The following is a 27058-nucleotide window of genomic DNA, read 5'->3' on the forward strand; positions in this document are numbered from 1 at the left end:
CAGTCTTTGAAATATCAGGCCCTAAAACTTGGAATATTTTTTAGAGTTGTCCTAGCTTCCGTACATATCTCCTTCTTGTACAACCACTCGTTAATTATCCTAATTGATCAAATCAAATCAAGTTTTATTTATATAGCACATTTTTAAAACGATTTTTGGTCGAGCCAAAGTGCTGTACATACAATAAAAATAATTTACAATAAAGACACTTTACAACAAATACAACAGTACAGTTTGTACAGAATATCAGTATGAGAAAACGACACCCTCTGTCCTTAGACCCTCACATCGTACAAGGAAAAACTTCCGGAGAAAAACCCACAGTTTAAAGGGGAACATGGGAGAAACCTCAGGGAGAGCAACAGAGGAGGGGTCCCTCTCCCAGGACGGACAGACGTGCAATAGATGCCGTGTGTAAATTGAAGAGATAATACATTTTACAGCGTAGGTAGACCATTGAATTGATAGATTTAGCTGTACTACTTTACAATGGATGATCACTGACATCCATCCCCTAATTGTCACTAACACTTTTCACTGACTTGCCCCTCAATCTTCAACATTTATTTTTCGTCATTACACTGCAAAAACTGTACTAGGTATTTTTAATGGACTTATGCAGATACATTTGTAATTTATTCAAATTGCATTGTAGACGTTCATTTTGTTTGCGTTGACCTGATTTCATAGTGTGTCACAAAAAACCATGAAAACGCACATATTTGTATATTATATTATGATATCATTGTCTGTGTGAATAGCAGATCACGACAAACTCACACGCATAGACTTACAAACACACTTCTAATGCTACAATCTAAGTTGAATTAAAATGGTAATTCGTATAAATGCAAATTTTAAAAACTTGAGATTTTTGTCTGCGTGTGTGTTCATGGGGTTGGTCCATGTGTGAAATGTGCAAATGCGTCCCCAAAAAGGCTCCTTTGGCTGCACATCAGTGCTGATTGGCTCCCTGCGGTGTATCTTTGATTAGCTGGATAACAGGCGTCTGCAGCAGCTATAGAGAGTCTGAGAGGCTGCGTCTCTCCTTCCGCCTCCTCCTCTCTTCTTTAAAGACCACCGCTCTGTCTCTCCTTCCTCTCCTTCTCTACATCTGTCACTTGGCTTTCTTCTCCGCTGCTGCCACGCTGGTTCCCCTACAAGCTGCCAGGGGACTTACAGGAGCGTACACCCAGATATATTTCGGAGGGATCTAAACAAGGGATGATTCATCCCCAGATGGCTCCATTTCCATCTCTCCTTTTCAGACTTTTTGGGGGATATTGGGAGCTGTGATGCATGTCTCCGCCTGTCATGTTCCTTCTCCTGCTGAATACTGTATAGTCCTAATAGAGACCTTCACAAGAAAGTAACACGTATAAATAAGAGAATTCTATACACATGTTTCAATACTGCAGACTTAAAAGATAGATAAAACACATATCACATTGACATGTTGATTTAAAGTGATGTTAACTTTTGTAAAAGTTGAGTCATGCAGCTTCTTGGATTTTTCTCTTTTGCCTTTATTTGTTAATACTCTCCATTTCTACTTGTGGGAAACGGAGACAAGCTAATTGTTGTCTTTGTTTGCTCATCGCACAGCATGGCGTGTGTCAAAATCAACCTTTGAGCATTTGAATGAAAGTGAATAAATAGTTTGCTGTCATTATATTAACAATATGAGTACTCTCACTGTTTTCCATCTGTTCTGTCAAATTCAAAAGATGATTTAAATAGAGCTATTTTGTTCCCTTCCGTTTATTTTAATGACAGAATTATGTTTTGTTCAACGTTCAATGGGCATAGAAATGTGATCGCACCAGTAAATTGAGAGGGATTGTTATTCCATTTTGCACATAGATGTGAAAAGTGGATATTTATCATTGATAATTGGACGTGTGATGTCCACCCGTGTCATGGTGTGACTTGATGAAGGGTTGTGAGGCACGCTGCTAACCTTTACAAATAAAAAGATACATGTGGAAATAGATGCAAGACAGGGAAAAGGAAGGAGATTAAGTAGCTAATGTTGTTAGCATGAATGCTAGTATATGTTGTGTTTTTATATCAACAGTGGAACCAATGACTACATGTCTGTGAAAGATGTGTTTCCTGATCCCAGACCCACAGGAAATCATCAAAAGACATTGCAGTTTCACCCAAATATATCACCAAACATGTGTGTTTTTGTTGGATGGGGCTAAGTTGTGCAAATGCATTCTCTTTATCCAAGCTGTTATTAAGCTGTGATTTCCAGTAACTTCATTGCTAACCTTCTCCTGCTCAGTCAAGTCAAAGAGATAGTGTGAGGTACTAATCCATAGTCAGTTTCAAGGCTTTTATTGTCATGTGTGCATAGCTACATAGCTACAGTGTAGTTATGACAATGAAAATCGGAGGTCACAGGCTCCTCCAACAGTGCAACACAATAAAACAGATAAAATAGTACAAGTAAATACAATAAAATAGAATATAATAGAAACAGTGCAATAGTCTATATACAGTAATTGGAATATTGATATATGAGTTGCAAACAGATGAATGTTATGGATGTTCTTTTAATTTTCTACGTACTGTAGATGGAGGTCGGCAGAAAACAGACGACACAGAAAGCAAATGACTGCTTTGTACGGGGGCAGCAGCCTCACATACATGTATTTTAGCCAGCTCAAAAAGGCTAAAAAGATCAATAGCAGTTCAAGTGTACCGTATACTTATAATATTTTATACAGTTATACTCTGCCAAAAGACAGCTGACACTAACAGGGAACTGAGGCGTTTGTATCTCTGCTCAGCAAAGCCAACAGACTGCATTGACAGAAACAGTCATTCTACCTCGCAGCGAACAAGACTCTCTGTTCTACTGCTGGTTAGTTTGTGGGACCTTGGTGTTTAACACAAAAACAAACAACCTGACTATATGCAGAGTAAAGGAAACAAAAAACACAGCTAGTGAACAGGTGAAAAGTGGCTGGGGAGTTTGTGTTCACTGAGGAGGATTAGTGATAGGGAGCAGGTGTTTCAGCTGGAGAATGGAACCAAACACCCACGGGATCACGAGTGGAAAGTAGGAATAACAGTGCCTGAAATGGCTAATGTAAAATATGAGAGGACAAACGGAGGAAGTGGATAGAGATGAGTCAGAGGAAACTGTGATGACCAATCTGGGTTCCCATTACAACCCACTCATACATGCAAACTCTATTCAGAGAATACATTTGATTTACTGTAGAAAAACTCCACTTAAATGCAAGATTATCAAAACATTTACAGACAACGTGTCAATCATTTCACATGATGTTATGACTTGCAGTGATTGACCCTGTGTTTGTGTTTGTTGTTGTCTGCAGGACTTCCTCACTGACTTGATGATGTCGGAGGTGGATCGCTGCGGGGAGAACGAGCACCTCATCTTCAGAGAGAACACACTCGCGACCAAGGCCATCGAGGAATACCTGAAACTGGTGGGACAGAAGTACCTGCAGGACGCCCTGGGTGAGTGGAGCAGTGATCCGGAAGAGATGGGAGGCAGAGGCTGTTACCTGCTGCTCCTCATCTAGAGTCAGAAATAGTTTTAAAAGTGGAAAAAAGTTACTATGTGTTCGTAGTTTGGGGTTTCTTTTTTGAAGTATTTCAATTTGTATCTGCTTGACCCCTTTAAAGGCATTCATTCACTCAAGAGTTTTCATTTTAATTGGTTTTGTCTGCTTTTAAAAGCTGCTGTTGGAATTCCCAACGAGTTACAGGATCAGCTTTGTAGAAATAATCGATTATTTTACCCCCACTTCTGCAGTGTTAGACAAGGTCAGATCAGGTGTGTTTGTCTGTCTGCAGTCGTAACAATAAGCACTCTGTATGCACTGTGTACTTTACTCCCTCCCTCATTCAGAAATGTACACAGTGGCAGTTTAATCTTCAAACGGCACACATCCCTCCTGTCACCCCCTCCTCTGCTAATGTTAATGCTCAACGTGTGTGTTTATGTCGGTCTATGTGTGTGTCTTTTGAACTATAGATGCATCACAGGGTTTATTCAGAGAAATATGAAAGGCTGGTCAATTATGCATTAGTGTTTATGGTGGTAGTTGTTATTGTTTAATGAGTGGCTGAACTATTGAAACCACCGAGTCATCCCAAGGACACGCATGGAGTCATTGTAGCAGTTATGGTTTGTCTTTTATCCCATAACACAAAGGACATTGTTATATTTGCCACTATTTTTGTGAGGGTAACCTTGCTTGGCGTTAGGGTTGCACGATATATCGTGTCGTGGCAATAATCGCGTTATGCGCATGCGCGATATTGACATCGCAGGACGTGCGTTTTTTGTTTGTTTTTTTTACATTTTAAAACATTTTTTTTTTTTTTTAAATGTAGGACGTGCGAGATTAAGTAGGCAAATGAACTCAAGCACGTCATGTTACAATTATTTTGCTGCTTGCTACAAAAGGAAAACTCGCGCGGCTCTCATGTCAGGGGTACTTGAGTGAGTGACATGCAGGCTTGTTGCTCTGATAACTTAAGATCCAGAAGTCCGTGTCTAAAATCCTTCATCCGGTTAAATATTGTTAAAAAAATACCAATTGTCTAGCATTAAAGTTCAAGAAAGGATGGTTTGCGGACAAAAAAACGGTCTTTTCTTCAATTCCTGTATTTTTTCATATCGCAATATATATCACAGCGGAAGAAAATATCGCAATGTCAGTTTTTTCCAATATCGTGCAGCCCTACTTGGCGTGCATGAATCTTCTAGCTCTGTCAGTCTTTTTGTTCGTTGTCACAGCAGGTCAAACTAAAATGATCTGTTATAAAAAGTAATTTCCGTTTTTTTATGGTTCAGCCTGCAAAAATCTCAAGGACAATGTAAAACTCTGTTCCCCGTAGCTTAGCCATCATATTTCCCTCTGTCCTCGCTCAGCTCTGTAGGACTTTGCAGCACTTCAATTCACGAGCATAAGCAAATAATACAGTTGCTTGATCTAGAAAAGCTCAATACGTTACCTAATTTCCTGTTTCCTGTGTGTTTGCTTTCAGGTGAGTTCATCAAGGCTCTGTATGAGTCAGATGAGAACTGTGAGGTGGATCCGTCCAGATGTTCCTCAGGCGACCTGCAGGAGCACCAGAGTAACCTGAAGATGTGCTGCGAGCTGGCCTTCTGCAAAATCATCAACTCATACTGGTGAGTACTGGAACACAGCATTAATAAACAGAGTGTCTCAATGGGCATACTTAAAATATCCTCGCTTCCAAGTAATCATAGAAACACTTAATCCCAAAAATGATCATTTGTTTATCAAAAATGTTGATTTCTATGCCTCCACAGTGAACAAATAAACAAAAAACTGAGAATATTCTTAATGTATTATAAGTACATGAGGCGCCTTGTTTAACAAAAGGCAAAACTCTATTAAAACCTTTGTTTACAAACTTTTACAGAACTCTTTGACACAACTCATGTTCTTTAATTCATCAGAAATTGTCTCCTTTTTTTAATCTTCATTATAATGTTGGCATGCGAGAAAAACTAAAATGATGGATAATTGATAGTTTAAAAGGGATTGGATTCAATTCTAATGAAAAGGAAACGATGGAAAGCCAAGGCGTTCTGAATAATGAGAACACAAGATGTATAGAAAGTGATTGCAATCAAATCAGTGACAGCTTCATTCTTGTTGTTTGCATTCATCAAAGGAAAAATGGCAAATGCAAATCATATGTTAAAAGAAAACTGTTCTGAATTATACATATCGCTTTAGATTACGTGTTGATATTCATAATTGGCTATTTTTTGTAAAGAATCATTCTCACAACGATTCTCAGGAGGTGCATGTGCTCTCCTCTGTGTCTATACTGCAGTCTCCTAGCATCTATTCCTAACAGCTTTATGACATTTCTGCAGCTCTTTTAAATTCAAGAGCAATTTAAGTGATACAAAACTTGATGAAATCATTTGTATTCTTACGTTGGGGAGCAGGAGTGAGAATGAATCACTCAATCACAGCTCCAGCCCATCTGTCCCTAAAGTATGGTTTGGGAATATAAAAAAGACCAAGAACATTTTCATGTGTACTTTAATTCACACTTTATTAATTATTTCCATGTGGCATGATGTTCATTCTCTGTTCCCTCCTCTCCAGTGTATTTCCAAGGGAGCTGAAAGAAGTTTTTGCGTCGTGGCGTCAGGAGTGCAGCAACAGGGGTCGCCCAGACATCAGCGAGCGTCTGATCAGCGCCTCCTTGTTTCTGCGGTTCCTCTGTCCCGCCATCATGTCCCCCTCGCTGTTCAATCTGATGCAGGAGTATCCAGACGACCGCACAGCACGCACGCTCACACTCATCGCTAAAGTCACACAAAACCTGGCCAACTTCACCAAGTGAGTGTGGGGTATTTGGATAAAGAGAAACTATCCGTACCAATCTTATTAGCAGAGGACTTTGGAATTTGCTTAAAATAACTTTTTTGCATTCTTCATTGTCCCCTTTCCTGTCCTTGTTTGCCTTCAGATTTGGTAACAAGGAAGAGTACATGTCCTTCATGAACCAGTTCCTGGAGCACGAGTGGACCAACATGCAGCGCTTCCTGCTGGAAATCTCAAACCCAGAGACCATCTCCAACACGGCGGGCTTCGAGGGGTACATCGACCTGGGCAGGGAGCTCTCCACCCTGCACTCCCTCCTCTCTGAGGTGGTGTTCCAGATGGACCAGGTACTGACTCAGCATCATCAGGAGTTTCTCTCACTCAGAATGTATTGTCAACTAGTGTCACCTCCTCATTTGTCCATCGATTTGCTTATGCGGCGCACCTTTATGCGCTTATGCGGTGCAATTAGTGTAAGCGACGCTCGCGACACAGAGGGCCTCATCACATAACTTTGCGTGGGGCCACAAGTTGGCCAGGGGCGGCCCTGCGTTAAATTGAGACGTGCAGCAAGAATGATGGTAGCTAAAGCCTTGTTTATAGGTAGAGTACCAGCAGGCACAGGGCTGCTTTTGTTCAGCGTGTTGTAGGATTCCTTATTCTCTGAAGTCCCAGACGGCCAACAAATAAAATGTTATGTAAGGAAGTAAGAAGTAAAATCTCATATCCAAAACGTATAAATACACTTTTATTGCTTTATACAATCCCTGTAAAGAAAGGAGTCAAGTGTTTGAAACAGAAAATGTATTATTGGGAAAGGTTGAAAAGTCCTGTATGGATTTTAAAACAGTGTGAGACTTTAAAGAAGAAATTGTCCGTCTCCAAAGCCTGAGACATGTTAATAGTGAATATTACTTCATTATTTGATTCTTTTTTTTCCGAGAGCTGTTTGTTATAGCCACCAGCGTGCTGTGCTGAACACAGTATGCCACATGCTTTCAAAAACAATTCAGATTGTTATGCAATCGCTTCTCTCCAAAAGAAATTGGGATGTATAAATATTCTAAAGATTTCTTAAAGGATCGAAATCAGCTTTTGCGGAGGTCCAAAGGTCTTTAAATTATTATCACAAGCTTCAGGGTTTGAATCAGACTACATTAGGATGTTTATGAAATCATATCAATCAATAATTCATTATTGCATTACGTAAACAGTGAAGCCTGAGATGCTGGGTGAGGCTTATTAATGGATTTACAAGGACGTGTACATTAGCGCTGGTAGCAGATGGGAAGCTGGTAATAATTAGATAAAGGGCAGATTCTTTTTTTCAGTTTTTTTGTTAGAGCATCCTGCTCTCTTTCAATAATTCAGAAATCACAGCGTGTCTGGTTAGGTCCATCAGGCTGACCGGCCTTATTCATTATTCAGTATGTTGTCTGAATAAGAGAGTTGAATGCATGGCATAGGGGAAATAGCAAAGTCTAAAAAATATGCAAATATCGTCTTCAGCTAAAAAGCTCAGAAATTACATCCAGTTAACGTAATGAAGATTTCCAGAGTTATGTTTCCTTTGCCTTGTGTCTCCCTCTTCACAGAGCGTAGCCTCCAAGCTGGGTCCTCTGCCCAGGATCCTGCGGGAGGTCAACTCGGCTCTGTCCAACCCGTCCTGCGTCCAGATGAGCCCCGGACCCTCCTCAGAGCTCTCAGGCTCGCCCCCCCCCTGAGGCCGGCTGCAGCATCTCCACCGGCCTGCAGAAGATGGTCATAGACAACGAGCTTTCAGGGTAAGACATATTAAACACCTCCTCTAGAACACACACACATATGTGTTCATTCATGCAGATTACACTGTTTTATGTTTAACTGAAAGATTAGAAGTTTCAAAGACTATTTTGTTTGGTTTTTATCTATTTGATAGAGTATATGTGCTGTTAAATCGAGCAGCACGTCAAAGGAAGCTAGCTAACGTTCCTGCAGCTGCTAGCATGGCTATCTAGCCATCAAATCAAATCAAATCAGGTTTTATTTATAAAGCACATTTTAAAAGCGATTTTTGGTCGAGCCAAAGTGCTGTACATGTAATAAAAAACACATTACTACAAAACACAATAAACAACAATAAATTACAACAGATATAACTATTACAGATATAAAACACACGGAAAAGTCAGGAGTCGTGCTCCGCTCTAATTAGAAGGCCAGAGAGAAGAAGTGTGTTTTTAATGTGGATTTAAAAACCCCTAGGGTCTGGGCCGACCTCACATGGAGGGGCAAAGTGTTCCAGAGCCTGGGGCCAGCTGCTGCGAAGGCTCGGTGCCCTCGGGTTTTTAGCCTGGTCTTGGGCACTACCAGCAGCAGCTGGTCAGCAGACCTTAAAGCTCTGGCTGGGGTGTAGCGCTGGAGCAGTTCAGTTATATAGGCCGGAGCCAGCCCATTTAGGGCTTTAAAAACAAATAAAAGGACTTTAAAATCAATTCTGAACCGAACTGGAAGCCAGTGTAGTGAGGCCAGAATTGGGGTGATGTGGTCGCGCTTTTTGTAACCAGTCAGTAAACGTGCAGCCGCGTTTTGGACTAGCTGTAAGCGTTTAATTGAGGCCTGGTCCATACCCACATACAGAGCGTTACAATAGTCCAGTCTCGAGGTTACAAAGGCATTAATAACCCTTTCCAAGTCTTTAAAAGATAAATACGACTTGGTTTTGGCCAATAGTCTTATTTTAAAAAAGCAGGATTTTACTACGGTGCTAACCTGCTTGTCAAATTTAAAAGTGCTGGTGAATGTCACTCCAAGATTCATGACCGAGGGGAGGATGTTTTTTTTGAGAGAGCCCAGAATATCAACCGGAGAGGCTGGAGGTTGCGGTCCAAAAAAGATGACCTCAGTCTTGCTCTCGTTGAGGTTGAGGAAGTTTTTGCTCAGCCAGGATTTAATCTCTGCTAAGCAGTCCATCAGCTGCTGTAGTGAGTGTGTGACATTAGCTTTTTGAGGCAGATATATCTGTACATCGTCGGCGTAGCAGTGGAAGGGAATGTTATGTTTTGTGAGTATTGAACCTAGGGGCAGTATGTACAGTAGGAAAAGGATGGGGCCCAGAATCGAGCCTTGGGGAACCCCACAGGTAAGAGGGGCTTTGGCAGAGGAGAAGGCACCTAGCTGTACCGAGAAGCTACGGTCTGTCAGGTAGGACCTGAACCATGCAAGGGCGGAGCCTGTGATGCCAGCGGACTGTTCAAGCCGTGACAACCATAGCTATGCAAAGCCTTAATATAGGACAATTAAAACATGTATAGTATGCATTTCTGCTCCTTCTCTGCATATTTATATATTTAAGTCTTTGAGTGAAATAAATACAAATGACTCTTTGTACAAGCAGAACATATTCCTGAGAGCGCAGACATCAGTCAAGGCCCATGCTTCATCTCTCATTGCTGAGTGAAAATGTATTTGTTTATCCACACTGTGATTCATATCCACTCCCAAATTGAATTTGTTCTTCATTTGCCAATTTAACACTGTTACACCAAGTTTTATGAAAATCTAGCTAAAGCTTTTTTACATATTCCTGGAAAAAACAATACCTACTTGGCAGTGGTAGATATCACAGCCTTTTAAGCCAATAAACAAAGTCTTTAAACAGTCCTTATATTGGGAAACAAACAAATAAAAACATTTGGTGCCAACAATATAAACTTGCAACCCTTGTAACAGCTCATCCGTTTGTATAAAGGTCAGTTACCAATAAATCCAAGTGGGTAATAAAACACGGAGGAGCTTCTGCCTGTGAAGGAGATGCTGTTCTCAAAGCAGTTCTGCTGAGTGTTAATGTTTGTCAGCCGTTGCCGTGACACAGCGTGAGTGTCACCCCTGCTTGTTTACATCAGCCAGATGAAACCTCTTTACTCTCCTGCGGGTGAATACACTCTCTGACTGCACCTCATCTCCCTTATCTAACTCCCTGGCAGAACAATGACAGGAAGCAAGGTGACACTTATAAAGATTAACATGAAGGCACAGGGGCCCACAGATGTATGAGTAACAGCCAGCAGACACACACGCCAGCAAACACAACACCAGAACACCAGCAGAGATCATACTGCACATAACAGGAAGAGGGTCATACAGCTGCTGTCATTATGGTAATCATAGGTCCACGATCAATAGAGCTAATTAAGAGATGTCCCTATAAGACCTGGTGTCAAAGCCTCTTTACTTTATCACAGTTACCGTTTGCTCATATATTGACTTTTGTGTGTCTGTGGTGTGGCGATATTCAAATGAGTTCTCACATAATTGCTTGCATAACAACCAGTGACACGCAAAGTAGGAGACAGTGCCAACATTGAGAGAGGGAAGAAATTGAGCAGAATGAAGAGGGGAAAAGCAGTTATGAGGGGAGGGTAATGGAACGGATGGGAGAAGGACATAGAAAGGAGGAGATGAGCGGGATGTGAATCATTGAGATTATTGGAAGATGAATCACGGCTGTCAAGGTAATCGTCTCTTCTGGCGGTAAAGCCTCCATCTGCTGGCTGAAGGGAAGGAAGAGAGGGAAGATGAAGGGGACTGCAGGGGCCACACATTCTCCAAAATTAGCCTCAAGACTATTTTCCACTGCAGCTACTTTCACAATAGCTTAGCATTTTTGCTACATTTTCAAACTACTGTTGCTAGACAACCTTACTTATGACCAGTAGCTTATGGAGACAAAGTGCTAATTAATGAACACATTACTGAGTCAGTTCAATGACTTTATGACTCTTCTCCACACGCTCTACTGTTACTGTGACGAGCAAAATGCTCAAATACTGTAGATTACACTAGCAGCAATGACACATTTTGGGCAAGGGGGGGTAAAGTGGTTCGAGGATGCCTTTTAGGACAGTCTGCAACCAAAACCATCACCAACACATAATGTAATGCATATTAATGTTTATTTTGTTAACACTACTGTGTACCACCCGTTGTGGTGATCTTTTTTTTTATTGACTACACGCCTGTGGAATAATAATGCACTTTCATTATGACTGCCAGTAGTTACTTTTAGTGGCTTTGACACTCGATGCAGAACATTGTTATATTTTGTGCTGTGTTTGGTGAGTGTTATTTTATTTGTTGATGCCAAAGACACATTTCTTATAAATCTAATGGACAATAAATCTTTCGGAATGAGCAGTTAAATAAGCACCTTCCTCTCCTTCCTAACTCCCAACATCCCACACCCTTCCTCAGGCTACACCCATTTCAACTCTGCCGTCTTTTTTATCTCAACTACACACCTGAAAATGTTGTGACACCAAATCTGGCACTGGGCATGAAGGTTATATTTTTTATATTTGCATTGTTTGCGACCCTAGCATGGTTACAATATATGTTCACATACTGACATACTTAAACACATGAAGACAATACCACTGTCATCTGTTTCCACTGAGATTGAAATATGCAATTACAGTGCATTCACAAACAGGAAATCACCAAATAATTCCTGTTTTTGTGGGTCCACATTTCAAGGTTCACTTGTGGCTGAACTAAGTTGGCTGAGGTTTTAAAATGCACACCAGATTAATTGTATGTTTTCGCTCTGTCTCCTTCAGATTAGTAGACTTCACCCGGTTACCCTCCCCCACCCCGGAGAATAAGGACCTGTTCTTTGTGACACGGAGCTCAGGGATCCAGCCCTCCCCAGCACGCAGCTCCAGCTACTCCGAGACCAATGAACCCGACCTGGGCATGGCCAACGGCAGCAAGAGCCTGTCCATGGTGGACCTCCAGGACCCCCGCAGTCTGGAGGGGGTTCCAGGTCCCAGCTCCTCGGAGGCCCTGAGTGAAGGTGTAAGCTCTTTGGGGGTGTGGTCAGCCAGAGTCCCACAAGGAAACATCCCGGGGGGTCCCACTCTGAGGAGGTCAGGCCAGACCCCCCCCACCCTGGCAACAGAGAGCACCCCCGGCCGACCCGCCCAGCTCCTAGCCCCCCTCTCCTTCCAGAACCCTGTGTACCAGATGGCGGCCTGCCTACCTGTGTCCCCCCGCGGGATGAACGACTCGGGATCAGAGTGCCAAAGCTCTGTCAGTTCCCATAGCAACAACGAGGATGGGCCGGCGGGAGGGAAGCACTCCTTCTTGAACCACGGTGGAGGAGGTGGAGGAGGGGGAGGAGGGGGGGGGAGCAGCGGGGACGAGTACACCCGGCGCTCGGGGGAGTTTAACCGTCGACAGCTGTCCCTCACAGAGCAGCAGCACCAGCCCACCGTGCCCAGACAGAACAGCGCCGGCCCCCAGCGGAGGATAGACCAGCCCCCGCCTCAGAGCATCACTCGGGGCCGCACCCCCCCGAACCTCCTCACCAGTGGACCCTACCCCCGGCCCACCTCTGGAAACATGATGACCAACTCACCGGACTGGCCCGGCAACGGGGCGCGGTTACGGCAGCAGTCCTCTTCCTCTAAAGGGGACAGTCCGGAGACCAAGCAGAGGGGGCCACACAAACAGGTACGCACTCACAGTGTAGCGTACACATAGTCTATCAATTACTCACCCTGTGTTACCTTGGGTGAAAAAAATCACTATTCATATATAAAAAAAACTGAAATGATCGATGACTTTAAGTAAATTAGGGCAGCAAAAACAGCAAAACTAAACCAAATATCTGTCTTAAAAACACTCTTTCTGGGTTAGGGTTTCTATTTTTGATGTATGTGCAATACCATATTTACATGTAGAAAATCCCAATTTAGGATCAATTCAATAAATCTGAACTCATAATCTTACCTCTTCCTAAACACAAATAATATTGATGATAAACTATACGCTTGTTCAGTTTGATTAAAAAGTCCCGTTCTGGTGAATTGCTTGGGAAGTGTTTGGGGAAAAGTGAGGTTAAAAGTGGATAAATAACACTTGGATTTTCCTGCACAATTCTGTGAGTTTTTATTAACAGATCTTTTACTACAGTTGTTAAACGCGGCCCCCAATAACTTAAATTCATCAGGATTTTCTTCTATTTTGTATTATTTATTCACTGTGGATGCATGTGAGAAAAACTAAGTTTCAAGGTCACACAGGGTGACTAACTAATACACAAATCATAATGTTGTGGTTGAAGTATTCTTCTGAATTCCAGTACAATATTTAAAGATCATTATTCAAGACAGCCGACTAGAGCTGCCTCAGGCGGTTTCACACCTTTCCCGTACTTTTCCCAGAAATAGTTCCGATAGTTCCTGGGATGTTGTTTTTGGGAACCTTTTCACCCATTTGTAGTCCCTGCTAGAGAGCAGGGACTTTCCTGGGGAGAAAAAGGTTCCAATTTCTGATTGGCTGGGCGAATTGCAAACCACGCCCCGTAAAACTCTGAAAAGTTTTTGTGAAGCTGCCATTTTTTTTCCTCGCATTAGCATTATTAGCATTAGCATTAGCCCAGCGCACCAACGGAGAGAGACTAACTTATGGCAACACAAAATAAAACGTGGGATCGGTGGAGTGATGAGGAGGTGTCGGCGCTTCTGGCAATTTACCCGGGGCTTAGGGTGGCGATTTACTGCCACCCAAAGTCCCGGACTCCGGGGGGCTCCGGGACTTTGGGTGGCAGTATACGACGTGAAGTTGTTTGCGGCCTGCCAGTAAACCCAAAGCAGCAGAAGAAGAAGAAGAAGTGACGTCAGCGGCTTCATTTGCGTAATCCTCCCTCAGGGACTTATTCCGGTGTGAACGCGATTTACTAGATAGTTCCGGGGAAATAAAAGTTCCGGGGAAAGGTTCCGGGAACTATTCCTGGGAAAAGTACTTGGTGTGAAAGCGCCATATGTAATCACTTAAAAGTTCTTATTACAAAACGGCAATTGTATCTAATGTTAAAAAAGGCTGTGTGGGTGGGCTCGGCACAGACACCCTAATTAGGTTTAGTCATTGTGTGTGTCCTCACAGTGGGGGGGTTTACATTGTTTAATGCATTCACCCGAAAGTCTATGTTCAATATTGTCAGGTCAGGACTATCAGCTGTAATTAAAACACTGGTCAATAGTTGCCCTTGGATAATGGCTCAAGGGAAGGGCATATTAACCATAATGCTTTGCTCTCGTCTCTGTGGGATAGTCTACAGTATTGACTTATTTACTGATCGCACCAAACCCTAATTAAATTTGCATGTGAGGGGAACTCATTTATTATGTATTGGTCGAAGCAGCAAAGGACCTTAAAGCCACTATGTGAGGATTTTTATGTGGTTTTTAATTATTATTTTTTTATTGTAATGCTCCATCGCTTTGGTCCAGAATTACATTTCTCCACAGCTTTGGGATGGATCGCCATATAATTGTACACATTAATGGTCCCCAGAGGGTGGATCCAAACAGCTTTGTGATCAAGTGACCTTTTGCACCACTAAATCTTAAATTGTCTAGTAAAATATCTTGACATAGATTTTCTTTTACATTTTCTAAAGACCTTCATGGCTCCCAGATGATGATTTTGGTGACCCTCTGACTTTTCCTTCTGTTCGATGATTGTGGTTTTTAGATAAATATCTCTCACTGACTTATTGTACATACACTTTTATTTCCCACAGGATGATCTGTAATTACTTTGGTGGTCTAACGATGGCATTGGGTTCATTTTTTTTATATTTATTTATCATCATTTTTTTAATATAACTATTTTTGATCCTACCACAGTAGAAATTCAGAAATATTTGAGTTCTGCATACTGGCTTTAAGTTGACTTTCCTACCCATTGAACAATACATGTGTTACATCTAAAAGATTGAAAGTTAAGTATTTTTTTTTAAATGAATTTAAATTCATATCTTGACTCACTCCGTCTTGATTCAAATGAACTTTTGCCTACAGGTCTCGATTCAATAATTAGTCAGAATGAGTGTAATTGTAACACCAATTATAATTCACTTTAATCTGTAGGAGTACAAGTTTTATTTAACATTTCCAAAAAAAAAAGACTAGGCAATGAGGAAACGGCACCCACATTTTATTTCTTTATTACATATTGTCCGTTTGCAAATATTCGATTTTCAGCCTTTTAAAAAGCCCTCAATGCAAATGAGTGTGCTGAACTGTAAAAACATCCTACTTCTGCTCATGTTCTGCAACAGCCCACAGCTTTTCTTCTCATCTGTATATCAGATAACTGGCAGATGGAAACACACACACACACTCACACACACACACACACACACACACACACACACACACACACACACACACACACACACACACACACACACACACACACACCTTAACTACTAGTATCTGCCTCCAGGCTGATTTCAATTTCTCTAATTTAATCTTACAGTGTTTACCTTTTTTGCTGCGACTACGATACTGTAGGCGTACACACTCACACTCACAGATCATCGCTTGGAGGTGTGTGCTCTGGTGTGTGTGTGTGAGCTTGGAGTCAGCGGTGTGTATCCATTCCACCTGCTGCTTTCAGTCCAGATGATTTGGTGCATTTCAAGCTTATTTCTGTTGTTTCTGTTATTGCAACCTGCCCTCCCTCCCTTCCCCTCCCCTCCCCTCCCTGTCACTTGCACTCGGCTCATGTGTGTGTGTATGTGTGTGTGTCTGTGTGTGTTGTATTGTGTTCACTAGGCCCCCTCCCCAGTGAACCCCAGTGCGCTGGACCGCACAGCAGCCTGGCTTTTGAATATGAATGTGCAGTTTTTAGACCATGAGGGGATGGAGCCCGAGTCACTGAGAAACAGAGAGGATCTGACTCAGGTGGAGAAGGTAACCTACCTCCTCATCCGACCTTTGACCTTTTACCAACCCCTCCTTTCACAACCCACCTCAACCTTCCGCCCTGACGCTCCCACTCAACTCTCCTTCCTTCCTTTACCCCTCATTAGCTCCTGCATACACCTCCCTCCCTTTAAACAGCCCTTCCACACTTTAATTGTCTGCAGGATTTACCTCCACTCCTTTTGCTCTAAGCCCGAGGTCCTTCAGACGTACCCAAATTGACACTTATAGTCATGATATGCACATTTATTACATCAAATTGAGGTAAATAGCTCACATAATACCTCAATCTACAATTTTTGAGAAAATTGGCTTTCTTCGTCCTGTACTTGCTGTTTTTCTGGGATGCTTTTTTCAATACCTGTGCTTTTCACACAGCCGGCAGTGAGCCTCATTGTGTCAAGTGCAGGAAAGTCATAGCAACAGCAATAACGATAGAAAGTCGTTGTTACTATCAACAATCACTTTTTCATTTACAAATCAAAGTAACGGTTACTTTGATTTGGGATTCAAATTCACTGGAATTGTACCATATTTCATTTACGTGACAAATAAGATGTATTGATGGTCTGTAACAAACAATTATTTGTTATTTTCAGCCCTAGACTCAAAAGATCAATCAGGTTTAGGTTATTTTATTTATAGATTTGTATTTCATTTAAAAGACAAAGGATCCATTATAACAGACATAGGCAACAGTAGGCAACTACTTTGCAAAGAGCACCCCATGATCCATCACTTTAAAAACCCTCTTGTACAAACATGAAACAATCAAGTCAATTCATAAATAAATGGGCGGTGCTTCCAGAACTTGATAATCCATAATTAAAATATTTGCAGCTGTTGACCAAGAAATAAACTAACCATTGTGTTTGCACGGCTAAAAATACCCTACTTATATTGTCAAAATCGACGAATAACTCCTAGAAATACTGTGTGCAGTGAGGGGATGCTGGATGTTGTAGTTTTAACCTTCTTCCTTCATTAAAAAAGGTCCCTCCGCCTGCCTTTGAATAACTCCCTCACAACTTTCCCCCGTCTCTCTTACCATCTTTGGAATGAACTACAAAGCCTGAAGTGTGTGTGTGTGTGTGTGTGTGTGTGTGTGTGTGTGTGTGTGTGTGTGTGTGTGTGTGTGTGTGTGTGTGTGTGTGTGGTGTGTGTGTGTGTGTGTGTGTGTGTGTGTGTGTGTGTGTGTGTGTGTGTGTGTGTGTGTGTGTGTGTGTGTGTGTGTGTGTGTGTGTGTGTGTGTGTGTGTGTGTGTGTGTGTGTGTGTGTGTGTGTGTGTGTGTGTGTGTGTGTACATGTTGGAGCTTGTGTGTGTTTGCATGGATGTGAGAGATGGAGACAGAAAAAGCATTTTTTGCTGTTCCTACCCTCAGCTTCGCTTCCATGCTTTGATTGGCTGCCACACGCTCCCCCACTTCGTCTTTTTCCATCTTTAATGAATACAAGCCTGTCATCCTAACATAGCTCATACTTTATGGAAGGCAGCAGCCGCGGCAGGGAGAGCAACCAAAGAAGGAAATAACTTGAGTCTTAACAAAGAAGCCGCCGCCACCTTAAAATAGCAGAGGCGCAACGAGAGGAGAGCTGCAGCTAACGGTCCACACACTCCTCACACACAGATCTACAGGAGCCATTTTCAGCCTTCACACACATTTACATGAGCTGTATCTGCTCAGAGATCTGTAACAAATTACAGCATGCATGTGTCTTGTTAGGAGGAGTAGACTTCAAAAAGCAAATTCCAATACATCAAATAATATTCTCATTTCAACACAAGCTAGTTCAATAATAAGTTCAAATACCAAAATAAATGCTTTTTGACTTTCCATTTCCCGGTCGAGTACCACTGAGTGTTTCATTGCATAACAAATGTGAGGCACTAACATTTGAGATCTTTTGTTTCTGATTTAGCAGGAAGTCAAGGTTTGACTGTTTTTGATAACTAGATATAATTCCAATTGAATTGACATAAAAACATACAACAGTGTGTTGTCCTATGGATTATGTTTGCATCAGTTTACCGATATTGCTTTTTTAACCGATGTGTAAAGCCTCTGTTTTTTAGTCCTCTTTTGTTATATAGTCAGATGTACTTTTCTAATCTGTTGGTCAAATGTCAAAGGCATAAGTCAAGATAAGAAACAATTAGAAACACTCAAATGAACAGTGCTTGTTTATAATAAACACATCAGTTACAGCCGTCAAATAATAAGTTAGTAACAGCTTTTATTACACACAAAAAAGACATGCAGCCCTTTGCTAAAGTACCATTTAAAAGGCCGAAAAGGAAATGCAGCAGAAGGGGAGTACAGTTAATTCATTATTTTCTTTTCTTTTTGCACAATAGTTGTATTTGCTCTGAGTCGATCCTACAGTGTATTCCAAATATAGAGGAGGCAGTGCAAGGAGAGAGCCAAGTTCACTTGAAATGTGTTCAGCATTGTATTAGGTACTTTGATATATTTTGTATTGATAGCTAACTGTGCACTTGATCTCTGCACAATGCACCGTGGAGAGCGATTCATGGTGTTTGTAGTCTTTGTCTCTTCCATGTGGGCGCTGGAAATATTAAAAGGGTGTATTTTTTAAGTCTTGTTTTGACATTATCTACAGTAAGTCTTATTCTAAAACATGCGGAGGGAGGCTGTGGCTCAGTGGGTAGTGTGCTGGACTTTGAATCAGGGGATAGCAAGTTCGAGTCCCACTGCAGTCAGCATGTCGTTGTGTCCCTGAGACACTTCACCCCAAGTTGCTCCTGTGGGGATTGTCCACAGTACTGAATGTATGCAAGTCGCTTTGGATAAAAGCGTCTAACAAGTGACATGTAATGTAACATGCACACGTGGTAGGGAAAGACATCGGGGTACAGAGTGGGTGTTTGGGGAGTTTGTCAGCGGCAGGTACAGACACAGTAGATGTCATTTATTCCCTGGAGATCTCACGACAGGAGCAGCAGATGTTAGAGATACAGAGAGGAGTGGACCAAAGGCAATGAGATCCATCTATTTGACGTCACCGTTCCTCCCGGGAAGAGCGGGATGATGGGGAAAATGTCCCAGTAGTGGGCAAGAGATTGACGTGGAAAAAGAAGTAGAATGTGGCAGTTAGTCTGTGACCTGCTTAGTTCTTCTTCGTTAATGAGCTGCAGCATGTTAACGTACACAACACAGATACACAGCTCATTTGAAATCAGCCTTATTTCATTGGCAAGAAGGCCCCAATACCTCCTTATGAGATGTATCACTTTATTATCTGGGAAGAAGATTGTATAACTGTAAATAATAGCATTATAAGACTGTTAGGCTTTATCATAAACTAATAGTTTATAGATGACTATGTCTTGAATGTATCTTTATAAGTGTGTTATAGTTGATTATAGCCTATAACATTACAAACACATTTGAGTTTAACTTACTAAGTATATCATTTTAAAAGCTGTTCTGACATTTTGTGTTGCTTCATTAAAAGCTGCATAATATTAAGTTTTCTGCAGGTACCAGGTCTAGAACAAAACAGTCTCTTAATAGGTTAAAACACCCTTTAAAATGCACTTTAACAATACACTTTCAAAGGACACAAAGATTTAAGGTATGACATGCAATAAAGTTCCCAAGCTAAATGCTAGTAAAGATTACATTGGTTTCTTAACACTAAATATTGTTGAAAAGCATCTTACGAGGACCTTATCATTAGACGCCCTATAAAAAACATCACTTCATTTTTTAGGCTGTATTTCTTTGGTCTAAAAATATTTTGTATCAGAGAAGACTTTTGACAGGGCAGGGAGCTTTAATCATAATAATAATAATACATTTTATTTCTACAGACGCTTTACAGTATGAGGGAGGGTAGACAAACAAGGACAGGCAAATGAATATAGTCAAATCAAATAAACAGAAAAGGCAGTCAAGAGGAAGTTGATTGAGAGGGGGGGAGGGGGGCTTATGGGTAGACAGAGTTGAAAAGATGTGTTTTGAGGCGGGACTGAAAGACTGTGAGGGACTCAGAGAGTCACGAAGATCTTGGGGCAGGGACTTCCAGAGCCTAGGAGCTGCCACTGAGAAGGCTCTGGCCGTTTCTCAATGTCGAGTAAAGCTGCTCCAGAGCCACTATTTCAAGCATACTTCATCATCGAGTGGCGCCGAATCACTGTTTAAATGCCCAGCATACATGTGCTACCAAGCAAGCCTCCTCGACATTGAGAAGCGGCCTCTGTCCCCAAAGCTGCAGAGTGTGGATGTGGGAATGGATAGGAGTCCGGCTGCGGTGGATCTGAGGGACCGTGGGGGTTGATAAGGGGGTGAGAAGGTTTGTGAGATAAGGGGGGGCCAGATGGTGGAGTGCTTTGTAGGTGAGGACCAGAATGTTGTAGTTGATGCGATGGGAGACAGGAGATCATGTAGAAGTATAGTAAATAGTCTAGTATTTTCTTTAAAACAACTGACAAGATATTGATTTAATTAAGTAGAACAAACAGTACTACATATTTATGACAGTATAACAATCTGTTCACCCCTTTTAGTCATGCTAGCAGCGTGACTTCAAGCATGTGATTAGCAGTCAGCTGCCCTGGATTGCCATGAAATCAATTTATTCATAGAGGGTTTAGTCCTAATGACAACCTCTATTGTCAATGTCAAGATATGATGTTTGAACTGCTGGAGGGAAAGCCATGAACAAAGAACAGTTGCTCATGTCCCTTTGAGGAAGAATTGAAATGAATTTGGCTAAAGTTCAATTATTCATCAGGTCAAAATGTTCATATGCTATACTTTGTTTACTGACCAATTTCCTCTGCCCTCAGTTGCAATTTGTATTAATCATTTATATATGAAACCTGTTAAACATTAACATTTGTAAACTGCCATTGTGAGCAAGTTGTTGTTAGCCTTTAGCTCTTAGCTCGCAGTGGCTGTAGGCTTTTCTCTGGTTCCACTCTCCCTGGTCTCAGTGTCACGCTGACTGATCACAGTATCCCTCGCTGTTGTAAGAAATGTGTTTTTCTACCTTGAAGAGATTCGATTTCTCCATTAGTCCCCCCCCTTGCCTGAAGAAAGCTGCTTCAAAAGCCTCTCTGAGGTCCAGCGAGAGGTCAGGGAGAGATTCCAGAGCTTATTTCACAGACTAGACTCCTACTTCACGACCTCCATGCCTCCCTTCTCCCTTCCTCTTTGTTCTCGTTTCATCCTAAACTGCCTCTCTTTTCTTTCACTCTATTTGTATGCCAGTTGAACTTCTCAATAAGAGTTATTTCAGAGGTCTCACTGGAGAAACAGATGATCATTGATTCCCCAAAACCTTTTTTAGGGCAGCTATTCAGGCATAGTGTAAGAGTGCAATAATGAAAATGGCTTGTAAATGAACCGTGTGTTTCCTTCTCTGTCTAAAGGACACTCTCTCAGGGACAGGGTATCATCTCAGGCCCGAGTGAGAGATGTCTTTTGGTTCTTAGCCATGTTAATGAAGGCGTCCCAGCTGATAGGGTTAATGATGATGATGATGATGATGATGGCGGTGATAAGCAGAACATGATGATGATCCTCTCTCTGTTCAGTACCAGCAGGAGATCCTGGTGCTGCAGGAGAAGCTGCGGGCCTCGGTGCAGAAGCTGGAGGAGTACGAGGCCCGTCTGAAGGGCCAGGACGAGCAGGCCCAGAAGGTCCTGATGGAGTACCAGGCCCGGCTGGAGGAGTCCGAGGAGCGCCTGCGCAGACAGCAGGACGACAAGGACCTGCAGATGAAGGGCATCATCAGCAGGTAGGGAGGGAGGGAGGAGGAGGAAGATGGTGGGTGGGAGTCAGGGCTGCTTGAAAAAAGGATTTAATGGCAGGGGTCATGTGTATTTATTATTCTCCATCAAGAGAGCCAACGTTTTTAAGAGACTGTAAAGCTTTATAAATGTCATATTTAGTGTTGCTTTCTTGGGAATGTTTTAACAAGCAGCAGCTGTCACCACGCTTGGTCTGAAATATCCCCCCAATCAAAAGGGAAATGTATTTTTAATATTTTAACTTTTTAATTGCAATTATTTGTACTTGACTTTGATTTAGAGGAAACTGGTCAACAATATTCACAATACCATTGACACATTCTTTGAAACGATAAAAGTCTGATTCTTTTGTTTAAGAGGTTTTTTAACAATCAAATATTTTCAGTTGTATATTTAGTCTGTAGAATATTGTTGTGTAGGCAACGGCTTCCCTGCAGAACCACAATTATTTATGCAGATATTTGTACATATTTTGCCAAATATTGGATATCCACTAGTACATTCAATTTAAGAAAAAAGTGAATGGTGCAGCCGGTGTCAAAAGGCAGCTTTCTGTCCCTCTTTATATATATATGTGTCCTGTCTGCAGGTTGATGTCGGTGGAAGAGGAGCTGAAGAAGGATCACTCAGACATGCAGGCCGTGGTGGACTCTAAACAGAAGATCATCGACGCACAGGTCAGCTCACTCTGCAGGTTCCATGTGGTTCTAGAGATACTTTCTGCCTGCGGTTCCATTTGTATGTGCTGCCACTTGTGTCCTCTGCTTAAGGAAACAAAGGGTCGCTCCAGAGATGTTTCATTCTGCTCCCTCTGTTAAAACCTACATTTACACATTATCTAGTTTTCTGTTAACATGAAGCTGTTCTATAATCCATGTGGTTATTGTTCATATAAAACTGTGTTTTAAAATCTGTCTAGGAAAGCAAAAAAGTGCAAACTGAAATGTTGATTGTTGGGAATATAATTATCAACGAGCTAGGGGTAATTGAAAAGGCAAAACAGTTGCAAGAAAGAAGTTACCACTGGAGAGCAGTTCTGCTGCGTGCTGGACAAAGTGTTCATTAATGCCTTTCAACACACAATGAAGCACAAAGGTGCGTCTTTAGAGATTGATGTCAATGGGATTTAACAACAGCATGGGGGGGGGGGGGAACCACGATGCTGCAACATAACATTCGCCGACACGGACACGGAAAGGTGATTAATCTCCTTCACGCTGCGAGTAATGAGACTTTGCATCTGCAAACAAACACGCCACAGGAAGGCAATAAGTTGTCTCCCTCGGTAAACAGGCGCAGAGAATGAAAAGGAGAAATCTCATTATAAAGACAGAGAGGGAGGTTTGCCTCTGAGCAATCTGCATGATCTGCATGATCTGCATGATCTGCATGATCTGCATGGTCTGCATGGTCTGCATGCTCTGCATGCTCTGATCAACACAGAGAGCCTGGTGTAGGAAGCCCTCACACACACTCATTTGTGAGGGGCAGATTATGTGACTAAATGTTTGCATCTGTATGTACGCAATATCAGGAGAGACTGACTTATGCTCAGATGTGACTTGTAAATGTACTTTTATTTAAAATGACTTTGTCTGGATTAATATGGAGTTCAAATGTATACCCTAAAAAGAAAACTCAAAGTGAATACTCTGCTGTAATCCAACTTTGTTACAATCATTTTGCTTTGTTGGGATAACTTTTCACATACAAAACAAGCCATTTAGAACAAATGTGTATATCCACATTGTACAAGCAAGCCTTATAGAGAAGGAAGGTTTACTTAGAAAGGGGTTTGGATAAGAAGAATAAAATGTTATTGCATTAGAAACCCCCCACCTGCAGGAATAAACTAAACGTAAGGTTGCATGTTTGCACTTAGGTCCCTTCTACCTAAAGTCAGTGGCATTTTGGAAAGAGGGTTTGACTTCTGAAATAAGTGGGCTAGCTTAAGAATTCTTCACATTTTGATGTACAACATGGATATCTGTGGTTAAACGAGACAACATGCTGTAGGTTTACTGTACATGACCTAACACCGAACAAAAGTCCACCGTAAGCTTCGTTCTCTAGTTCTTTGACAGCCGAGTTAACTCAGTGCATCTGCATCACAGTTAAACAATCATAACAGTGTTCAATTGTAAAGATTTGTATGATGAAAACAGTCGCCGATAATCCTATGAATAAAAAAAACCTCTTTGCTTTTTGTTGAATGAACCAGAGCAACGCTAGCTCTTTGGTGGCCTTCAGAGAACACGTCTTCCATGCAGCACCTTTTTGTTGGATATATAAATAGATTCCATCTGTTGCTCTAACTCTCTCTCTGTGTGTGTGTGTGTGTGTGTGTGTGTGTGTGTGTGTGTGTGTGTGTGTGTGTGTGTGTGTGTGTGTGTGTGTGTGTGTGTGTGTGTGTGTGTGTGTGTGTGTGTGTGTGTGTGTGTGTGTGTGTGTGTGTGTGTGTGTGTGTGTGTGTGTGTGTGTGTGTGTGTGTGTGTGTGTGTGTGTGTGTGTGTGTGTGTGTGTGTGTGTGTGTGTGTGTGTGTGTGTGTGTGTGTGTGTGTGTGTGTGTGTGTGTGTGTGTGTGCAGGAGAAGCGCATAGCCTCGCTGGATGCAGCTAACGCCCGTCTGATGTCCGCCCTCACGCAGCTGAAGGAGCGCTACAGCATGCAGACCCGCAACGGCATCTCCCCCACCAACCCCTCCAAACTGCAGATCACTGAGAACGGAGAGTTCCGGAACAGCAGCAACTGTTAGAGCCTTCCTCTGCCCTGTGGAGTGTGTACAGTTATTCAGAGAGAGGACGTGTGCATGCATGCATATGGCTGCATGTCGGTTTGAAAGACTGCGAGAGTGTATGTGTTTTTAGAAAGCGGACATATTACTTTTGGAGGATATTTCAGCTTTTTGGGCAGCATTGGAGAGGGTGCCAAGTAACGCACAGATCCCTCGAGAAGACCACCAGACGGGCCTTCGTTAGGAGGGGCGGGCCGAGGGGGCGGGGCAGAGTTTGTACATAGAAAACTCAAAGCTGTCCATCTGTCAAACACTTCTCCAGAGGATGGAAGGGACGTTCAAGACCCTGCCTCCGCGTGGGACGAACCACTATTTAACCACTCACAGTGACGACCGCCTCTCACGGTCACCTTTGCAACCCTCCTTTCCTCCTCTCATTCTGTTTTTCCCTCTTGACAACCGAGTGGACCCGCTTCAAAAACATGAACACGCATTGAGGACTATCGTTGTCTGGAGAGGATTACCTTCCAGTTAAAGTCATTGTTTATAAAGAACCAAATAGGTGCGCAAAAAAAATAGATATTTTTAGTCAAAAAAAGTATCTTTATGTCCCTTTTCTCTCTCCTTGGTGTGTTCCTGAGTGTCCCCCCCCCCCCCCCCCCCCCCCCCCTCCCCCCATCCCCATCCCCCATCCCCATCCCCATCCCCATGTAGTGCACTTTGTGAGAAGCTATTGGTACATGAACCGCCTTAAGTAAGGAACACACCTGGACTTTATCCCACAGCTCCCGATTTCAGCAAAAAAGGCACAACTTCTACTGTGGATTTGTAAAGGGTACAGGAAAGGTGTGCACACATAAATGTATTATGAAGAGTAAAGTAAACTAAATCTATGTGATATGCTACATTGAGATTGAATGATATAGATGTATGCATTTCCTTTCTTCTATAGAGTATACACACATGTCTATATTTGATAATCTCAAATATAAAAGCAGCCCTTTATTTAGGAGTGAGATCTAGTTTTAGTTTTCTTCTCTTGCGATGAAAGACTGTAGTGTGTCGCTGCAGAGCCCTGGAGGAGAGGGTCCCCCCCCCCCGAGCAGTGATCAGCACCATCGCCTCCCCCCCCCCCCCCTCAAACCTGCATCATTGACCCTTTACATTCAGTGTGCAGTGCATGTGATCGGTTTCTTCTTCTGGTGCTCATCATTGCTCTTCAGATCAATTCAAACCCCAATTGAGATGCTCTGTTGGAGTCACACGTGTGGTCTTCTCACTCTAGTAGCACCAGAGCTATTGAGAGACGTGTGAAGACCCTCACTCACTCACAGGGTTTCCGTTAGAAACAGTTAGTGACGGCCCTAGAAGATCTCAATAGTCCTGGACACATGGGAGGACTTCTGATCAAATATTATTGGTGTTTATTGATCTTCATCTGCAGGCTACTTAAAGAACCACATCATCACGGCGTTTAGATTTCTGATGCTTTCCATTTGGTGGAGGGGCTGCTGCAACACTACATTTCCTCAACAATCAAAGGCGAGGTGGATATACGGCACAAGGATCTGCAAACAGCCCGGTCTGTTTATGTATGTGATGTGAGGTATGCCCCTTTTACATAGAAATGGATCATATAATGGCTATTTCTTTTAATAAACTACCACGGGAGATGACTTCATTTGAACAGTACCATTTGGCTCAGTAATTGTATCCCTTACATAGCTTACCCTGTAGACTTGTACGTACCCCTAGAAGAGGAACTCAGTGAAAAAGAAGGAAGAAAGAAATCCCAAACAAACCAAAGCTCACTGGCTTGTTTTGCCTGTGATTCACATGCCCCCCCCCCCCCCCCCCCCCCCCCCCCCCAGCCAGTGAAATGATACAATCAGTGGCACATTTGCCCTTCAATGATGCCACACCTAATATATTGACCGGAGAGGTTTAAATAACCCGATAACGGAAACCCTGCCCTCTCACACTATACACTGGACTGGTGAGCCGTTCTCATAATGGCCTCCTTTGTTTCAACATTTGATCTCTAACTGCTTTTATTTGTCAGTGGTGAAGACGTATGCTGCATCCAAACTGTGATTATTAATCCTCGTGACATCATTTAGCTTCTTCTTTTGTTCTTCCTCGCTTCCACCCTTCTTCATCCCTTGTTCTTCTAATGTGAAGATGCTAACTCACAGACGGTCTTAACATGGGGTTTGGTCCTTTTATCTCTCTTGGCATTTGCTCCCATGCATCAGCATCTGTATTTTGTATATTTTTGTATTGATTAGTTCTTACCTGTAACAGACTGTAAACATCACGTGTGAGGCTCCGCATGCTTCACCTCGCTCTCGAGCCAATGGTAGCTTCACCGTTTGTTTTTGTTTTTTTGTTGCCAATTCGAAGGTGATGACGACAATGATGAATGCTT

At 42.3% G+C, this 27058-nt stretch overlaps 1 protein-coding gene across 1 annotated transcript in view; it reads left to right on the plus strand.

Moving 5' to 3' along the window:
* The window catches only part of dab2ipb (DAB2 interacting protein b), a 106396-nt gene extending 81121 nt beyond the window's left edge, over window positions 1-25275 (plus strand). The window contains 11 exon segments of the mRNA XM_034123236.1: window positions 3354-3498; window positions 5038-5182; window positions 6141-6377; window positions 6508-6709; window positions 7958-8044; window positions 8046-8146; window positions 11960-12854; window positions 15968-16105; window positions 21681-21883; window positions 22486-22573; window positions 24484-25275. Of these exon segments, the coding sequence (XP_033979127.1) occupies window positions 3354-3498; window positions 5038-5182; window positions 6141-6377; window positions 6508-6709; window positions 7958-8044; window positions 8046-8146; window positions 11960-12854; window positions 15968-16105; window positions 21681-21883; window positions 22486-22573; window positions 24484-24651 (2409 nt within the window). The 3' untranslated portion in view covers window positions 24652-25275.
* Window positions 25276-27058: the final 1783 nt, after the last annotated feature.

The sequence above is a fragment of the Trematomus bernacchii genome, unplaced genomic scaffold, assembly GCF_902827165.1.
Source record: "Trematomus bernacchii unplaced genomic scaffold, fTreBer1.1, whole genome shotgun sequence".
NCBI lineage: Eukaryota > Metazoa > Chordata > Actinopteri > Perciformes > Nototheniidae > Trematomus > Trematomus bernacchii.